Below are 16,895 nucleotides of genomic sequence, written 5' to 3'. Positions count from 1 at the left end.
CATTTAAAGATTTCCTAGTAATACTGGGTTTCTAGGGTGGACAAGCAGATTGTAATAATGATTATAGAAAATGTATACAAAAATAACTTATAACCTCTACATTTATTTGGTAGAAAAGATTGTTAATGTTCTTTTTTATTCTTCCTCTGTATTTTATGACTTGCTGATATTGGTAAAGAGGTATATATGTGTCCATTAGGTAATAATCTAGAGGTACATGTTGTTTCTGGCAGGCATTTTCAAATCGACTGGATTCCACAAATTTATAGTCTTGGACTTACGGCTCAAGGAATTTTCACATCATCTTTTAATTGCTGTTCCATCAGAATGGATGCTTAACATGGATTCCCAAAATCCCAGACAAACAACTCTTCTCAAATGCGACAGTTTCTGACAGATTGAGCTCCACCCATTTTCATTGGAAGCTTTTGATCTCATAATTACTTCCTTCTCGTATATCATGTCTGCTTTAATGCAGAGATCATCACATTGTTATCCAAATGTTCTAATGCACCACATTTCTCTGGAGCAATGACAAATATTTAGAAATAATGTTCATATTCTTTATACGAATGAACTAAAATATACAGCAAAACAACCATGTTTATTGTCAGGACCTGTGTGGCTGAGTGGTCTAAAGCGCTCACCATTACGGATCACTGCCATCTCACCTCTATCTGTGTGGGTTCGAGTTGCGGGTTCAGCCTATGTGGGTATGTGAGAAAACTTACCAGTAGCTTCTTGTGGGTCGGTGGTTCTTTCTAGGGTTTTCCTGGGTTCTTCCTCCACCATTAATACTGGCCGCCATGTATAGCCTATCTTGTGCAGAAAAATGGCATTAAACTCCACAACAACAACAACAACAACCATCTTTATTCTATACATATGTTTAATCTTCTAACTGTGTCCTTCGTTATAGTTGTGTTATTTTCAATTTACTATATCACCATTATCACCTACACCCTTCCTCTGCTCAACTAGACTCACCTATTTCCCTAAAAATGCAGGTATCATTTCCTGGAATCTGTGTTTAAGATGGTGCTATTTGATATATATATATATATATATATATATATATATATATATATATATATATATATATATATATATATATATATATATATCCTATTTATTTTTAAAGGATGATTACGAAACTGGCATGGCAGTGCACTATTCAGCATTTTTTTTTTCCTGTTTAATTATGTCTTTGTCTCTCTTCTGTAGATAATGGACCAGGCCATGCTAGTAGGAGCACCTGTGATTGGCATAAATGATTCAGGTGGTGCCAGAATTCAAGAAGGAGTGGAGTCACTTGCTGGTTATGCATACATCTTTCAGGTGAATATTTTTACCGTGCAAAGCATGCACTTAGTAAGTACAAGACTTGTGGAGAGAGAATAACAGCAATGTACTATGATTTACTATGGTTCATTAGTATACATATGCAGAAACAGAAACGTTTCTTTCAGATTGGTTTCCCACAGAGTAACCAGACTAGAAAGTGTGGTTGCCCAACAATAGAAAACAGCCGTGCAACTTTTCATGAAGAGAATAAAATACATCTTGATCAAGAGATGTTAACAACTATTTTAAATGTCAACCAAACAGTTTGAAACTCCCAAATAGATATTTACGGAATTCAAAATCCAGTTGATAAGCAATTAGCTAAGAGGTCAGTAAATGCTTATTGAAGTGAAGAAAATGTATCACTTAGTACCTGTAGCAGAAATGAAACACTGCATGCCATTGAAGTTTATTTAAGGTACAGTCTTATGGTCAGTATGAATTAATTTATAAAAATTTTAATCCTTCCTGAACGTTGGAACTTTATTAACAGGACATAGACGGTATAATGTTTGTCTGACCTTCAGCCAGTATAAAACATTGAACAGCTACAATTCTAAATCAACTTGACAGCAAAACACTTAACTGTTAACACAGCCAAATGAGGCTTGATAGTTTTAGCTCCATTTTATCTCATTTAGTTTCTTGGTAGAATACAGATTTAACTTTGACTTTGCCCATATCCCACCTAAGTCATCTATTTTTATAAATCATGCTTAGTTACACTTAAAAAGCGTGACATGCTTAGTTACACTTAAAAAGCATAGAAGATGCTTAGTTACACTTAAAAAACATATAAGATGCTTAGTTACATTTAAATAGCATATGACATGCTTAGTTACACTTAAAAAGCATGACATGCTTAGTTACACTTAAAAAACATATAACATGCTTAGTTACATTTAAATAGCATATAACATGCTTAGTTACACTTAAAAAGCATATAACATGCTTAGTTACATTTAAATAGCATATAACATGCTAGTTACACTTAAAAAGCATATGATATGCTTAGTTACACTTAAAAAGCATATAACATGCTTAGTTACATTTAAATAGCATATAACATGCTTAGTTACACTTAAAAAGCATATGACATGCTTAGTTACACTTAAAATGCATATAACTTGCTTAGTTACATTTAAATAGCATATAACATGATTAGTTACACTTAAAAAGCATATGACATGCTTAGTTACACTTAAAAAGCATATAACATGCTTAGTTACATTTAAATAGCATATAACATGCTTAGTTACACTTAAAAAGCATATGACATGCTTAGTTACACTTAAAAAGCATGACATGCTTAGTTACACTTAAAAAGAATGACATGCTTAGTTACATTTAAATAGCATATAACATGCTTAGTTACACTTAAAAGCATATGACATGCTTAGTTACACTTAAAAAGCATATGACATGCTTAGTTACACTTAAAAAGCATGACATGCTTAGTTACACTTAAAAAGCATATGACATGCTTAGTTTCACTTAAAAAGCATGACATGCTTAGTTACATATACATAGCATGACATGCTTAGTTACACTTAAAAAGCATGACATGCTTAGTTACATTTAAATAGCATATAACATGCTTAGTTACACTTAAAAAGCATGACATGCTTAGTTACACTTAAAAAGCATATAACATGCTTAGTTACACTTAAAAAGCATATGACATGCTTAGTTACATTTAAATAGCATAACATTTATCTTGAGCATCCAAGCGGTCAGTATTGCTTGTTCATGTTTTTAACTTTGGTGTTGTTCACCCAAACAGGACTAGAAAATCAAGTTTTATTGTTTGTAGTGGAAAATTCTTACTAATGAAGATATATTATGCTTTGTTGATTCAAAAATGAGAACAAGTCATAAGGTCATTGCACTTGGATCAGTAAAATTGGCCCTAGCTACCTATACTTTATCAAGCAATGACATTCTGAGGATTATCACAGGTTTAATTACCAAGACTCCTGGCATAATTATTCTCAGCCTTAGTGAGTGAAAAAAACAGTTAATAGCCTGCTTTTATTAACCTTGCATCAGAGTGAACATTGCTCAAAAACTACATGTAATCAGAATCTGGTTATTAAGTTGGGCTTACGATTTTACAAGTTTAATTGCTCAAAGCTAACATTTAGATGTCCTGAGCTGGTCATAACCATATATTTCCATGCCTGACATACATTAAAATCTGACAGAGGTTTTGAGACTAAAAGAGAATGCACCACTTAAAAATTCTACTTGGTCTTTGGTGGTCCTAGAAAATTCCTAACACAAATCAAGACAATTATCCATTTGGATTTTTTTCTTAATAGTATAATTTCATTCTTTTAATATATTGGCAGAATGTTTAACAATATGTTGTCAAAACTACAATTCCTCATGTGCATATATGTTATCAAGTAGTTTGTTAAAAAGGAAACAAATTTGAAGTGATAAAATCACATCGGTATTTAAACATACTTGTAACTGAAGGAAACTTGAATTTGCTGAGACTCTGCACTAGACATATTATGTTCGTAAAAGGCAGATGGTGCCTATTGAGCTGTATAGGAATAAAAACAAATCTGTATAGTAGCAGATATCCTGTATATATGTGCCTAAAAAGTTGGATCCTACTGTAAAAAAAACGTGGACCCTGATCTTCCATTACATTATGTGTCAGCCAATCACATGGAGGAAAGTTCTCCATCTTTTGATGGAAGTTCTATCTTCTGAATGGCCCTACAGGTATATCTTCCAAATTGTGCAAATCTGTTGAGTTTGGAGGGTTTATGGTGGAGTAGGAGGTTAAAGTAGTTGGAAAGAGTTTTGTAAGAAAAAATGCTTAGGGATACTAATTTTGAAACTTATGATTTACTGTGGAGTGAGAAAAAGGAAGTTTTAATGCAGTATTCAGCTCACTGAAGGCTCCTCTGATGTGTTCTGCTGAATCATGAATTCATTCTCCACTCCATATTTAAAAAAAATAATTGCATTTTCTTGGTATTCATCAGTCAGGTCAGTTGCAATTTCTGCATTTTTTCTCTCCATTTCATTACAGTTACAAATTTTATAAATGGTTAAAAGAAAACCACATTCTTTTGAGTTGAAACTTCAAAGCATAACCGACTACTTCTCCCAACTGCTGGTCCAGTATGGTGGAAAATGTGTTGTGCATTTCAGCAGCTTTATACAATTATATATCCTGACTTACTTTCTTGGTGAGAACACTCTGGATGTATAGTCACTTTGACAAGAAAGAAAGAAATAACCAGTTTGATCCCAAGAGATTTGTACTGAATAAAAAATTAAACACAAGACATTATAACTTTATCAATATTTAAGTTACTTAACAAAAATAAAGAATTTCTGATCATATAGTTTTAGTTGTCCATTGTGGGTACGTTTCCTTTTTTATGCTTTTTGTTATTGTTTGAGCCTTTCTGAAATAGATGTTTATCTGCTAGAATTTTATTAGTAGCAATTATCTTGTTTAACATCAGATCAGTTATGTGTTGAGATGATGGAAGCACATTTTTTTTCTCCAAATTACGATGAGAAATTTATGTGTTAATGTTTCAATGGATGTTTGCATCAACTTTAAAAAATTAGAATTTTGGATTGTTCACTTACAATTTTCATCCAAAAATATAGTTTCAAAATTTCACCTTTTTTCCCCCTGGACCCAAAAAGGCTGGGGGGGGGTCAAGATGACCCCGTTGACCCTAGGCCTACTTTTAGTATTGTGGGTGTTTTTACAACTTTCACCCATACAGTCAGGGTCTGGATGGTTTGTTCTACTGGATATTCTGAACAAACTGCTTGGACCTTGGTCTTCCAGCTCATTATGCAATGGCAGATCTGGGACTGTGCAGTTTGCATTTGGAACTGACTTGTAAATCATTATATGTGGTAGGCTTAATCATTTTTTGATGAGGATTAAAAGAGGCAAAAAGTGTGTGTTTGTGTGTATTAAGATTTTTTACATGGCTTTAACAATTTTAGTCATATCGCAACTATGTGTGGAGTGTGGCAGTTTTTTGTTATGTCTAGCTCAGGAGTATCATGTCACAGACAATTAACATCATGTCTCGCTCAGTCACATTATCTTGACACCAGCCACTAAGTCCTAACACTAACCTCCTAATGCTAATCACCAAGCGAGGCCGCTGCTAATACCATTTTTATAGGAATTTGGTAGGACTCGTCCAGGGTTCAAACCCATGACCTCCCACATCCAAGGCAGACAAAACAGGCAAAGAAAATATAAACAGTCAGTAATGGGTATGAAAAAGCATATTTAGACTCTTTTTAAAGTAGTTTTTAGAAAATAGTACAAACCACTTTAATTAAATTAGGTTCATCAGTACTGTGCAATTCCAATGATAACATAAAGGCAGGCATTGCTAGCATACAGTATAAAAACTCCCATTCACTCAAATTTTATTTTATGATGTTCCAGCTATATAAAACATGTTTTTTAAACAAGTAAATTAAAATTTAAGTTCTAAAGCATTTAAATATTTATAAATTCAAATAATATTTTTCAGATGTTTTGTTTTTCAGAGGAATGTGAATGCTTCTGGAGTAATTCCACAGATATCTCTTGTCATGGGACCCTGTGCTGGTAAATAGACTATCTTTACATCACTGTATCATGCCATGCCATTCCCCATACATTGTTAAATCTGTCTCAAAATAAACTCAGACAGATCAGATCTGGACTTTGTTGATGGCTTATCCTTGGGGTAAAAAAGAAAACAAAGTCTGATTTTGAGGATGAAAAGGCCATAGATCAGTTAAAGAAGAAAAATGGTTCCACACAACTTTGACTCATGAACCTGGATGAAACTCTGTTCCAAAGAATGCTAAGATGTTATGTTCAAGTTTATTAAAATTATACCTCTGCACCATTTGTTTCATTCCTGAGATTTTGGTACAATAGTATTGCTGACTCCATCTAGCTTTTATCATTTGTAGTTTATCTTTAGGACTTATGGAGGTACTTATCTTGTACTCAGTATCATTTGAAGTCAGGTTTAGACAGTATTAAATCTTTTTTTCTGCCATTGATGGTAACTTTAGGCATTTTCATGGCATCCCTAGGTATTCCTGGCATAATTCTACATCATAGCAGGGGAAAATGATTCCAAATACTTTATGATAATTCTTTCACGAAGGATATTGCTGTTTGCAGGTTAACCCTAGGATAAGAGTTCTTTTTTATTGGAACAGTTCATATTTTATGCATTATATTATTACTCGGCTTGGTGAGACTTGTTTGTCTTATTAGAAACCTGCTATGGGAGTATTAGTTGTGTCCCATTTTTCATGCAGGTTAACCGTATTTGTTATATTTATATGGGGGGCTAGGGTTGGGGGTTGTATATATTGTGGTAGATCATGTGTATCAGTGTGTTCCTCCAGTTACTGGTCACTGTTTTCTTTTTAGCAGAGCTCTGCCTATACCAATATAGGGAGAGTAATTATATTTGGTAGGCTGTTGTAGGATGATAAGTAGATGACAAGAAAGACTTTAGAGTCTGGATGCAGCACCTTGGGAGGAAAGGAGGGTCAAAGGTCACATCATATATAATAGGTGATCACATTTGGTAGTTTCAGAAGGGTGGGTAGATGGGGAAAGAGTTTTGAATCCTAAATGCAACCAGGGGGTTGGTAATGGGGAATGGAAGTGGCAGGGTGCAGGCAAAACTTAAAAAGTGGATTGTTTAGATGGCTTTCATCTCTTAGGCTTTTTTAGATTAACTCAAGCTATTGGTATGGTACATTTTTTGAACATTTTGTATGGTACATTTTTCTTGCTTGGTTAGGGTCATCCTCAGAAAGTTCTGAACTGACCCAGAACAAAGTAGGTCACAGTGATCTACTTTTTTGCATTGTATGTATATGTTAAAATATCCCATTGCTATATAATATTCTATTGTTAAGAGTCATTTCCTGCCATTAGCTCAAGATTCATGCAGTGCAGTTAATTGGTAGACAAGGATTCCTGTTTAAAGATTGACAGTATTTCTTCCGTTAGTACTAAAACTTCTAGAAACATTGTTGATGTTAATGATACTATAACCATAATGATGTCGTCAAGAATGTTAAGGAATGCACTTGAGATAGGTGTTTCTCACATTGCTATGTTACAGGGATAAATCAATTCTACATCAAAGTTGAATCAATGACTATTTCTTTATTGTTTTTGTCTGTCTCAGCTAATCTTATAAGGGTAAACCTACCTTTTTACACTCTGTCTTAAGGTAAGGAAATTCACAATGGATATTTTGGTGTGTGAAAGTTGCATCAGCATTCACAATATGCCATTTTTACTTTGACCGTCATTTTTTGTTCATAAGTTTGAGAAAAAGTTTCCTTCATTATGTTTCACTGTAGGATAGTAGAATTTCACTCAATAAAAATTTTGTGTCAGACACGAAAGCCTCATGTGTAATTATCCTATCCTACTGTGGTGCATATGAAATTCTACTAATCCCACCTGCACATGTATATAGGAATGAAAGAATAATAGAATCCAATATATGCATTGCTGTTGGATTGGGAAATTCCACTCAAAAGGTCAGAATTTGTAGACACAAACCAAGCTTTGCCTGAGGGTGGGTTTGGTTGGGGAGGGGGGGGGGGTTGCAGCACAGCATTTTGTACTAGAAAATAGTTTTTTGGGAAACAGCATAAAATGTTTAGTATATTCATGATAGGCTGTTATAATTTATCATTTCGGTACAGAAACAACAATTAACTGTGTAGATTTTGTCATTTGGGTTTCACAAAACCCTATGTTGTTACACTACTAAACTCAACTCATTGTTTATGGCATTTTACTTTTTTCTTCCAAGGTGGTGCTGTGTATTCTCCTGCCCTGACAGATTTCATTTTTATGGTGAAGGTGAGTTTTTTTTAAAAACCGTAAATGAAAATATGCTGACATGGATAGTATTTATGGGAATTTAATTTGGAAATAAACTGCATAAAAACATTTTAAACTCGTTTCTCTCCAGCATCAACCAGTCACACATTGGCATGCTTGAATGACTTCCTCCTTCCCAGCATAACACCTTCATTTGCCTGCAAACTTGCAAACTTGAGCTTGTGTTAAATCTCTACAGACCGCTCTGGTGGCCTAGTGGTTAGAGCATCCGCCTTGGATGCAGGAGGTCATGGGCTCGATCCCCAGCCAAGTCATACCAGAGAGTTATAAAAATGGTACTAACAGCTGCCTCGCTTGGTGCTCAGCATTAAGAGGTTAGTGTTAGGACTGGTCAGCCTGGTGTCAGGATGTTGTGACTGGGTGGGACATCATGCTACATGTCTGCGGCAGGATGCCCCAGTGCTAGACATCACTATAAACTGCCACACTGCAGACATCATAGCAGTATGACTAAAAAAATTGTTAAAGCTACATTAAAAATCCAAATCACACACACAGGCACACAAATCCCTACACTTTCTATTACATATTCGCACCCCTCAACTACTAGCAAACCCTACTCCTACCTTGATCCAAGGGTTGTAATCCAAATCATTTATATCTGTTTTGAGTCAGAACTTACAGCATAGCTGCTATATTTTTATATTTGATCTTGGTCTTTGTCTCAGGGACATCAGGGAAGATCCTCAAATGCTATACATTAGAGGTTGTTATCACATCACAGAAACTGTATACAAATTTAGGTAAATTTCCACCTAGTGGTTAGGAAGAGAAAAAATTATGGATACATGTTTAAACAGAGAAAGTTATTGCATTCTCTAAAGAATGGGGATAAATTCAAAACAGCTAACTATTCTGTCAAAAACATTGGGCCCAGAGTACATAAAGTTTTTAAGTTTTACTATATATATATATTTGTATGTAAGTTCAGATTGTTAGGTAATATAAAAAAGATGCAATTGTCACCAGTTGTATTTACATGCCCCCCAAAAAGTAATGCATTTCCTGTTGTGATGTCTGTTCTTTAGTCCATTGGTCAGTTCTTGGTATTGTTTAGTGTCTCGCGAATTTGAATTCTTTGTCATCTGTTCTCACAAATTTTGCAAATAGCTTACCTCTGGGATAAGAAAGAAATCTGATAAATTTTGGGATCAGAAATCAAAGGAACCGACTAGAAAATTTCTTGACATAATCTAAATCTGGATCACATATCAAAGTTTGTGGAGGGCTTGCTCTTAAGGTCAAGAGAAGGCCTATTGATTACAGGGTCAGAAGCAAAGTAGAATTCTTCTTTTCTCCTGACTAGAATCAGATTTTTCTTGATATAGTCCATTTGTATATCATCTCTGATCCGGTTTTTGAAAAACGGTCTCTGCTCCCATTCCGCAACGACCTTGTAAATTTTTTGTTCCATATATTAGTTAGCACACGACTCATAAAGAGTATTCTGATTGGTCAAAGGTTTAAATTCATCGATTGAATCTTCATGTAATGAAAATGATGGCGATGGAAAGAAGAAGCATGCTTGCAAAACATGGCATCCCGAATTGTTGAGATAGACCATGACATGTAAAGTTTAGATAAAGGTTTGATAAATGTATGGAAATGGGAATGGCTGGAGGAAAAAGTTGGCGGAGATTTAATTGTTTATAAGAAAACTGAACTCTAGAGGACTGGCATTTTGTAATCTCTGCTGTACAGTAGTCATCGTTGGAAGAGTTTGGAACAGCACCTACAAAAGAAGCTGCATACGGAAAAATTGTATCTCAGAATGCATCAGGAGAAAGTGCATTTAATTACTGTAAGAAGAAAGATTTCTTGCATGAGAGAACAGTTCTAGCCCTCTGTCAGAATATGCACACTGCATGTCACCAATACAAGCACCAGCTTGAAAGGAAAAAGGCTCTCATTGAGAAGGAAAAGAAACGATTGCACATTGAGCCAAAAGTCAGTGGTGACAAAAAGAAAGACTAAAGAAATCTTTGCCAAAACCGCAGAAAGAGCTCGACTGGCATATCAACAGGTTGTGTCCATTGGAGAAAAAGACAAGTGAATATATGGGATTATTTGTATAGATTTTATGTACTTGGGTGTTTATTTTACAGATTTGTTATGAAAAGAGAGAAGTATAATATATTTAATGCAAAAATTGAGAAATTATTGTGACTTATGTACAGTGTGAAAACCGACATGCACATGAAATAAATTCAGCATCAATAGTTTTGGAGAACAAATTCATGTGACTATAAATATTGTGAAATTATTGAAGTCAAGTTGAACATTTTTGGCAAGTTTATTAGTTAATCAAATGATTATTTTGGTTTATTTTATGATCATAAGTTGCACCAGGAGCAGTTTTTTATGAGTGAAAAATGCGATTTTACTGGGGTTCTTTGGCCCTCTGTTCCCCGGATCGGGGGCACTGCCTCTCTAGACCTCATTGGGGGAGGACCCCCAAACCCTCCTTAAAATTTTTCTGCCTTTTTTATGGAAGAACAAAATCATATCGGCAAAAGATCAAATGTCAGTATTCGTTGTAAACCACTTCCTCGGTGCCTTTCATCACCTGATCACCTGATGAAATTATACATATTTAAAATAGGTAGAAATAAAAAGAAAATGAAATTTGTTTTTTTTTCTTTCAAACATTGTATTCATTTTGTAACATTTCCAAGTAATGCATGTTATCAGTCCTTTAAAACTAAGGTTTTGTGATTTTGGTTCCCATTGTGCAAGAGTTATCAAGGGAGAGGTGAAGTGTCCTGACCTGGGTCATTAGCTGCATGGCGGTAACATTTGCATATACAGGTTTCATCCATGATGTAATTTTTCTCTCCAGTTAAAAAAGACTTAGATTATATCACCACTCATATCTCACCTCTGTCCACATGAGTAAAAGTTTAAGTTGAACCGACAGGGTAAGGTGGGAAAAGTGGCTCTTCCCAGGGTCTTCTTGGGTTCTCCTCCACCAGATATACTGGCTGCCATGTATAGCATATCATGCTGAAAATGGCATTAAATCCGACAAAACTTAAACCAAGTTAGAAGAGAAATGATGGTTTCTAAGTTAATGATCCTCACAGCCATTAAGGTGATTGTTTATCCCGCATCCATTAAAAGACCTGATTTTCTTTAGCATACTGATAGCATCCATGAGCTTGTCTTCCACTATTTGCTTGTCACAGAGAGTCAAAGTTTCCTTTTGCAGGGCTGCTTGGTAGCTGTTAAATAAGCTCCTTTGATCTGATAGTTCTTCAATTTACACTCTAGTAGTTCATTGATTTACATTCTTGGCACAATCCTTGTCAACGGTCTTGTCAGGTGCAAGGTCAAAATAAATGGGCTTTTTGGACATATTGATGATAAGGTGACCATTGTACACCACTCCCTTGATAACTCACACCCTGTTAACTCAAAAATCTGTTTATAATGCAGGGTCAGGTATGAATCCCATTTTTAAATCAGAAAATACCCCAAAACCGATCCCTATTTGTTGAACTTGAAGCAAATCGCAATCAAAATTGGTAATGAAAACTTTGATATATCACTCGTTTTTTTTTCGAAAACGGTAGATAGGACCTGGAAATTTGAATCAACTTTAAAAAGAAGTGATAAAATTTGTTACATTTTCTTTCCAAACGACAGTCTTAGTACACCGTAAATTAACGGTATTCAAGGGAATTTCGATCAATGAAAATGCCCCTTACTCCTAGTGGAGGCAGTACTTTAATAAATGAATTCCAATTAAATATTTTTTTATTAACTGAAATTTGTGTTCTAGTTTTATCTTTTAGTTCTTTTATTAAGTGCCAACTTTGTTTTGATATTGGACAAACGGAAGCATTTGTTGTATTGTTGCACTAAATAAAAACGGGCCTCCTTTTCTATTCTCATGTTAATTATGTCTTTTGAGTCAGAGGAGGTGGAATTAACAAGAAAGTTAAAAGGCATACAAATCCTACATGCCTAAGAAGCAGCAGCACCGGTTGTGTGTCGGATACCTCATTTCAGTCAATCAATCGAACACTGTTATAAATGTTATTGTTTATGTAATCTAATTAAACTACCTTAAATTAACCTACTCAATCATAACTGATTAAAGATGGCAAGGCAACCAAGCGAAATGAGCTTTGTTTCACAGATATGGACAATTGTGGGGAAAACAAGTTTCAGAGAATTCCTGAATTCGCATGTAGAGATATCATCAAGGATGATAGGAAGTTTCACTGTTACTTGCAGTGAAATCATGGCATCAATATCTTACTAATTGTTCAGTTAAACAAATGGAGTTTTGACGTAGACGATGGTCTCACAAAATGTTGCATTTTTTTTTATAAAAAGGAATCTTTTTTGTAGTGTATCAACAGTTAGTCTGGTTTCCTGCCTGGAAGATCCCTTTTTCAGACAATACTATCATAACACTCCTGACTAGTCAGCAAAACAAAAAGCAGTGATGTAATACTTTAATTTTTTTGTGCACCATGTTGGTTGTTGAAACCAGTTGGAATCATGTTATCAATCTTTCAGATGTTGGACATTTTAAAAATAAATGTAATTTATACAGAACAATGAACAACTTCATCAGAAAAAGTGCTTTATTGACAATTATTTACAATGCTATTGTAAAACACGGATTTAGTCATTAAGCAGCCCAGTTTCCCCTTCCCAAACCCTGTGGTTCTCTGGATGTCTAACGGATTTTTGGGAGGTGCCTCGGTAACTTACACCAGCGCTTATAGTGCAGTTTTTGGACCCCAGTGTGCATGAGTTATCGAGGGAGAGGTGTATTTGTCTTTCTCTTGCCAACTTGCCATGCACACAGACGAAATACCTAGGCCGTCAGGTAGTCGTCAAACTCCTACATCTTTTGCCATTTCCTTATAAAAGCATAGAATTCATTTTGCTGTCAAGATCCTTTGGAAGTCTCTAGGAAGGAAATGATTTAGTGTTAAGAGTTAAGTCACTCCTTGCCACAAATCTGGTTTTGAAGCTTTATGTTCTGTATTATGTCATTAATCATTTCTAATTATTATTTGTTGGCCAGCAGAAAAGAGAAAAAACCTGCAGCTGTTGAGAACTGCCACTGCAAATTCTCAGTGACAGTTGTTCCTGAGATTGCACTGAAAATTAAAGGGCAACTGTTGAGCCTCTTGTTTTCCCATCACATCATTCTGATGCCTTAACAGAAGCAGTAGACCAAAAAGGAGGGTGTGTATAGAAAATCACTCTTGCTTTCCCATCACCTCATTCTGATGCTGTAACAGAAACAGCAGACTGAAAAAGACGGAGTGTATAGAAAAACAGCAGTGATCGTTAGTGTCATTTCAGCTTGGTGAAAAATTGTCAGATGCACAAAGACAAGTAGGGAGAAAGTCAACACAACATTCCTGACTAATTCTGACATGCTGTTTAAGACTTGTCTCTACATTTTATCAATATCTAGGCAAAATATTGTGGCGAAAATATCTCTGAACATGACATTTTACTAGTCAGGTTTGAAAGTAGCACACGTCTAACTCATAAAGAAACTCCTGTGTTGTCAGCATCACAAGTGTTCCAAGAAATGTCTGGTTATTTTGCAGTCTTGAACAAATATAACAATGTTCTGAATGATGATAGTTCCTCCTCCTCATCAACATCTTCCAAGGTATTGACGTTGTAGTTCAAATTGACTGAAGGTGGAAAATGGCATTCTAACATTCTAATCATGAACAACCTTACATCCCACATTATGTGATAGATAATTATGTAGAGAAGGTGCCAAGAAATGAGACCTTGTTCCTTCTCAACATTTTGATCTGTCTTTGTGTAGAACCCTTAACACTTGGAGTTTTCCTCCCAAACACATCAGACAAGAAGTCATATCCCAGTTCAAGAAACCTCCATACAGAATGTAATGTTCATGGATAACACACTACAAAACCATTTTGGTAAATAGGATTTTTGTTTCATGACATGAACCACTTTACTTGCTTCGTTCACAGTTCAGGATGGATAATGAATGCAGATTAGCCATACCTTGTCCCATTTCAACATTTTGTCCATCTAGATATGGAATTCTTAACATACCTTAACTTGGCTTCTTTCTTCCAACACATCCAAAGTGTAACTCTTGTGCCCAAGAAAACATAATGTTAGACATTGTTAAGAAGTTTCTTAAAACTCCATGGCCTACTCAAATTGGGAGTGAACCTGTTACACTGCCATTTTATTATTGGACCTGAGATGGTCAGTGACATTGATTCTTCAAGAGAAAGCTTTTTATATCAACCTCTTGAAAAACCATTCTTAGTGCCTTCCACATGTGGATGGAACATATCTGTGAAACACGATTTTATAATGTCAGACAGTTCACTTGTGTTGACATACCTTTGTAAGGGGCAGAACAATCACTAGACCTTTGCCTCATGGTAGGGTTATACCTTCATTGGTACACTAATATCAGATAATATTCAAATCCAATACATTCTTGACCAGCTCACTATACCTGCTGACTCTTTCTAAATAGAGAAAAACAAAAAACACTTCATACAGAGTTGTTCATTGAGGGACCTTTCATTGAGTTTGCTCCCTTTGATCAAAGGATCACACATTGAAGATTTCAGTTCACAAAATACAAGCAGTGAATGTAATTTCACAGTTTGGGACATAATGGAGTCAAATGACTGACAAACCCATTCTACCATCTCTTATTTCCTTTTTCGTGACATGGCCTTACTAAGGAGAAAACTGAATCTCAATGGGCTAGTGATAGCTTCACAGACAGTGACCGTTCCCCATTCGTGAAAGCACAACCTCAGACCCAGACATGAATTTGCCACTTTTGTCAAATTTGCCTTGGAAACTTCTGTTGGTGAGACAGAAATCATGCGTAGAATCTCACCAGGATCTCCTGAGTACATGTATAAACAAACTGTCTCCTTCTGTGCTAAATTAACATTAGGAAAATTCAGCCTTTTAGTAGAGCAATCATACTCCTACTTGGTGACCCAGGTAGAGGTAGTATACTCAGCCTTATCTGTTCTCCTAATGTAATTTGACCAGGTACTGTATTTGTTGGAAATAGGCAAATGTTTAGTAAAATATGTTGTGCCAATATTACTTATCTGATCTTATTGCAAATAATCCCTCCTACCCTTCCCAGCTATGCCAGCATCTTTCAAGGTGTCACTCAAAAAAAAATAACTGGTTTAAACCAGGTACATATAATGGTAGCCATCTAGTGGGTAGAAAATTGAATTCACCTGTAATAGTTGCTTCCCTTTGTCTATATAATTTTAGAATGAAAGAGCTCGTTTTGTAGGTAATTAAGAAAGCTATCATGATATATTTTGATCAGGTAAGTTTTCAGGGAAACATAATTTTCTGAAAATATTGCTTTCCCCTCTTATGCATCTCTGCAGTTTCATATTCCTGTTTTGTAGGACCACCTGTTTTTGGAAACAGCATTCTTTGTTCAGGTAGTTTGTAAGACACACTTCAGAATTTTGGAAAACTGGCAACCAGATTGAAATGATTGTGAACGATATTAGCACTATTTCTGATCTTCTGTTGCTTTGTGGACATAATAAAAAAAAATTCAACAACAGTTTACTGCTTATGTATGCATATTAAACATGTACACATGTCTACAAATATATCTGTACAAGTCTTGCCATTTCTCACAGGGTATCTTTTACATCATAACATTTTTGGGAAAAATTCCAATGATAATTATTTTGATACAACATGGATTAAATGAAATAAAGGTCAGGCTTGAAGATACAGTGCGTTATTTTCATTCATTAGATGATTTTTCTGCATGATTTTGTAGAAATTAGAGCAAATCCTGTTATCGCATGTCCATGAATAGATGCTGTTCTCAGTGCATCATTTAGTTTGAAATAAAAATTATTTGCCATAAGTTGTAAAAGAAAAACAAATGAAGAAATGCAGACATTTTAGTATAGGGACTATTGTTGAATTTTTTCAGTGACCTCTGTCCACCCATCCCTTTACCAATCAGTTAATAAATAAATCTATTCTCTTTTCAGGACACATCCTACCTTTTTATTACTGGGCCAGATGTGGTGAAGGTAAGTGGTTAAATTCCTGAATATTATTGCTATAAAGGCACAGAAATAACTGTGCCATATAAACTTTTTAAAGATTGTATTGCTTTGAGTACAGTCCAGTCCAAAATTAAAAACAAAAGAGACAATATATAAATTATCTGGTTTTATGACATATTTGCTTTTAAAAGATTAAAAAAATAATGCACAACCTGTTCCTTTCTTACAGTGGTTCTTAACCCTTGGGTCACCATGCTTTTTCAGTGGGTTGCTGAGCTCAACCATAATAATTTGGAATTTCATACCCAAACTTTATTTTTAGCATTTGATGGGTGGTGAGGCTAATCTTCAAATCCTGATCTGGGTTACCATCCAAAAAGGTTCAGAACCGCTGATTTATAGCATGTTCTCACAGGTATCAATACAGGGGAAAATACTCTAGTTTAATTTCTATTTGCATGAGTTATTTCCCATGCTGTTTGCTGCATTGAATATAAATATATAATCAAAACCTTCCAAGGAGGCAGACCTTCTCATGCCAATAACTTTCCTTATTA

At 35.1% G+C, this 16,895-nt stretch overlaps 1 protein-coding gene across 1 annotated transcript in view; it reads left to right on the top strand.

Moving 5' to 3' along the window:
• The window catches only part of LOC149798946 (propionyl-CoA carboxylase beta chain, mitochondrial-like), a 111,138-nt gene that overhangs the window by 23,666 nt on the left and 70,577 nt on the right, over positions 1–16,895 (top strand). Inside the window, exons 5-8 of the mRNA XM_089957870.1 lie at positions 1,225–1,338; positions 5,899–5,959; positions 8,196–8,245; positions 16,321–16,362. Coding sequence (XP_089813996.1) covers positions 1,225–1,338; positions 5,899–5,959; positions 8,196–8,245; positions 16,321–16,362 — 267 coding nt within the window. The remainder of the gene's footprint in view (positions 1–1,224; positions 1,339–5,898; positions 5,960–8,195; positions 8,246–16,320; positions 16,363–16,895) is intronic.

This window comes from Sinohyriopsis cumingii, chromosome 5 (assembly GCF_028554795.1).
Source record: "Sinohyriopsis cumingii isolate HCF-2022 chromosome 5, ASM2855479v2, whole genome shotgun sequence".
Lineage (NCBI taxonomy): Eukaryota > Metazoa > Mollusca > Bivalvia > Unionida > Unionidae > Sinohyriopsis > Sinohyriopsis cumingii.
This window is presented reverse-complemented; position numbering and strand designations above follow the sequence as displayed.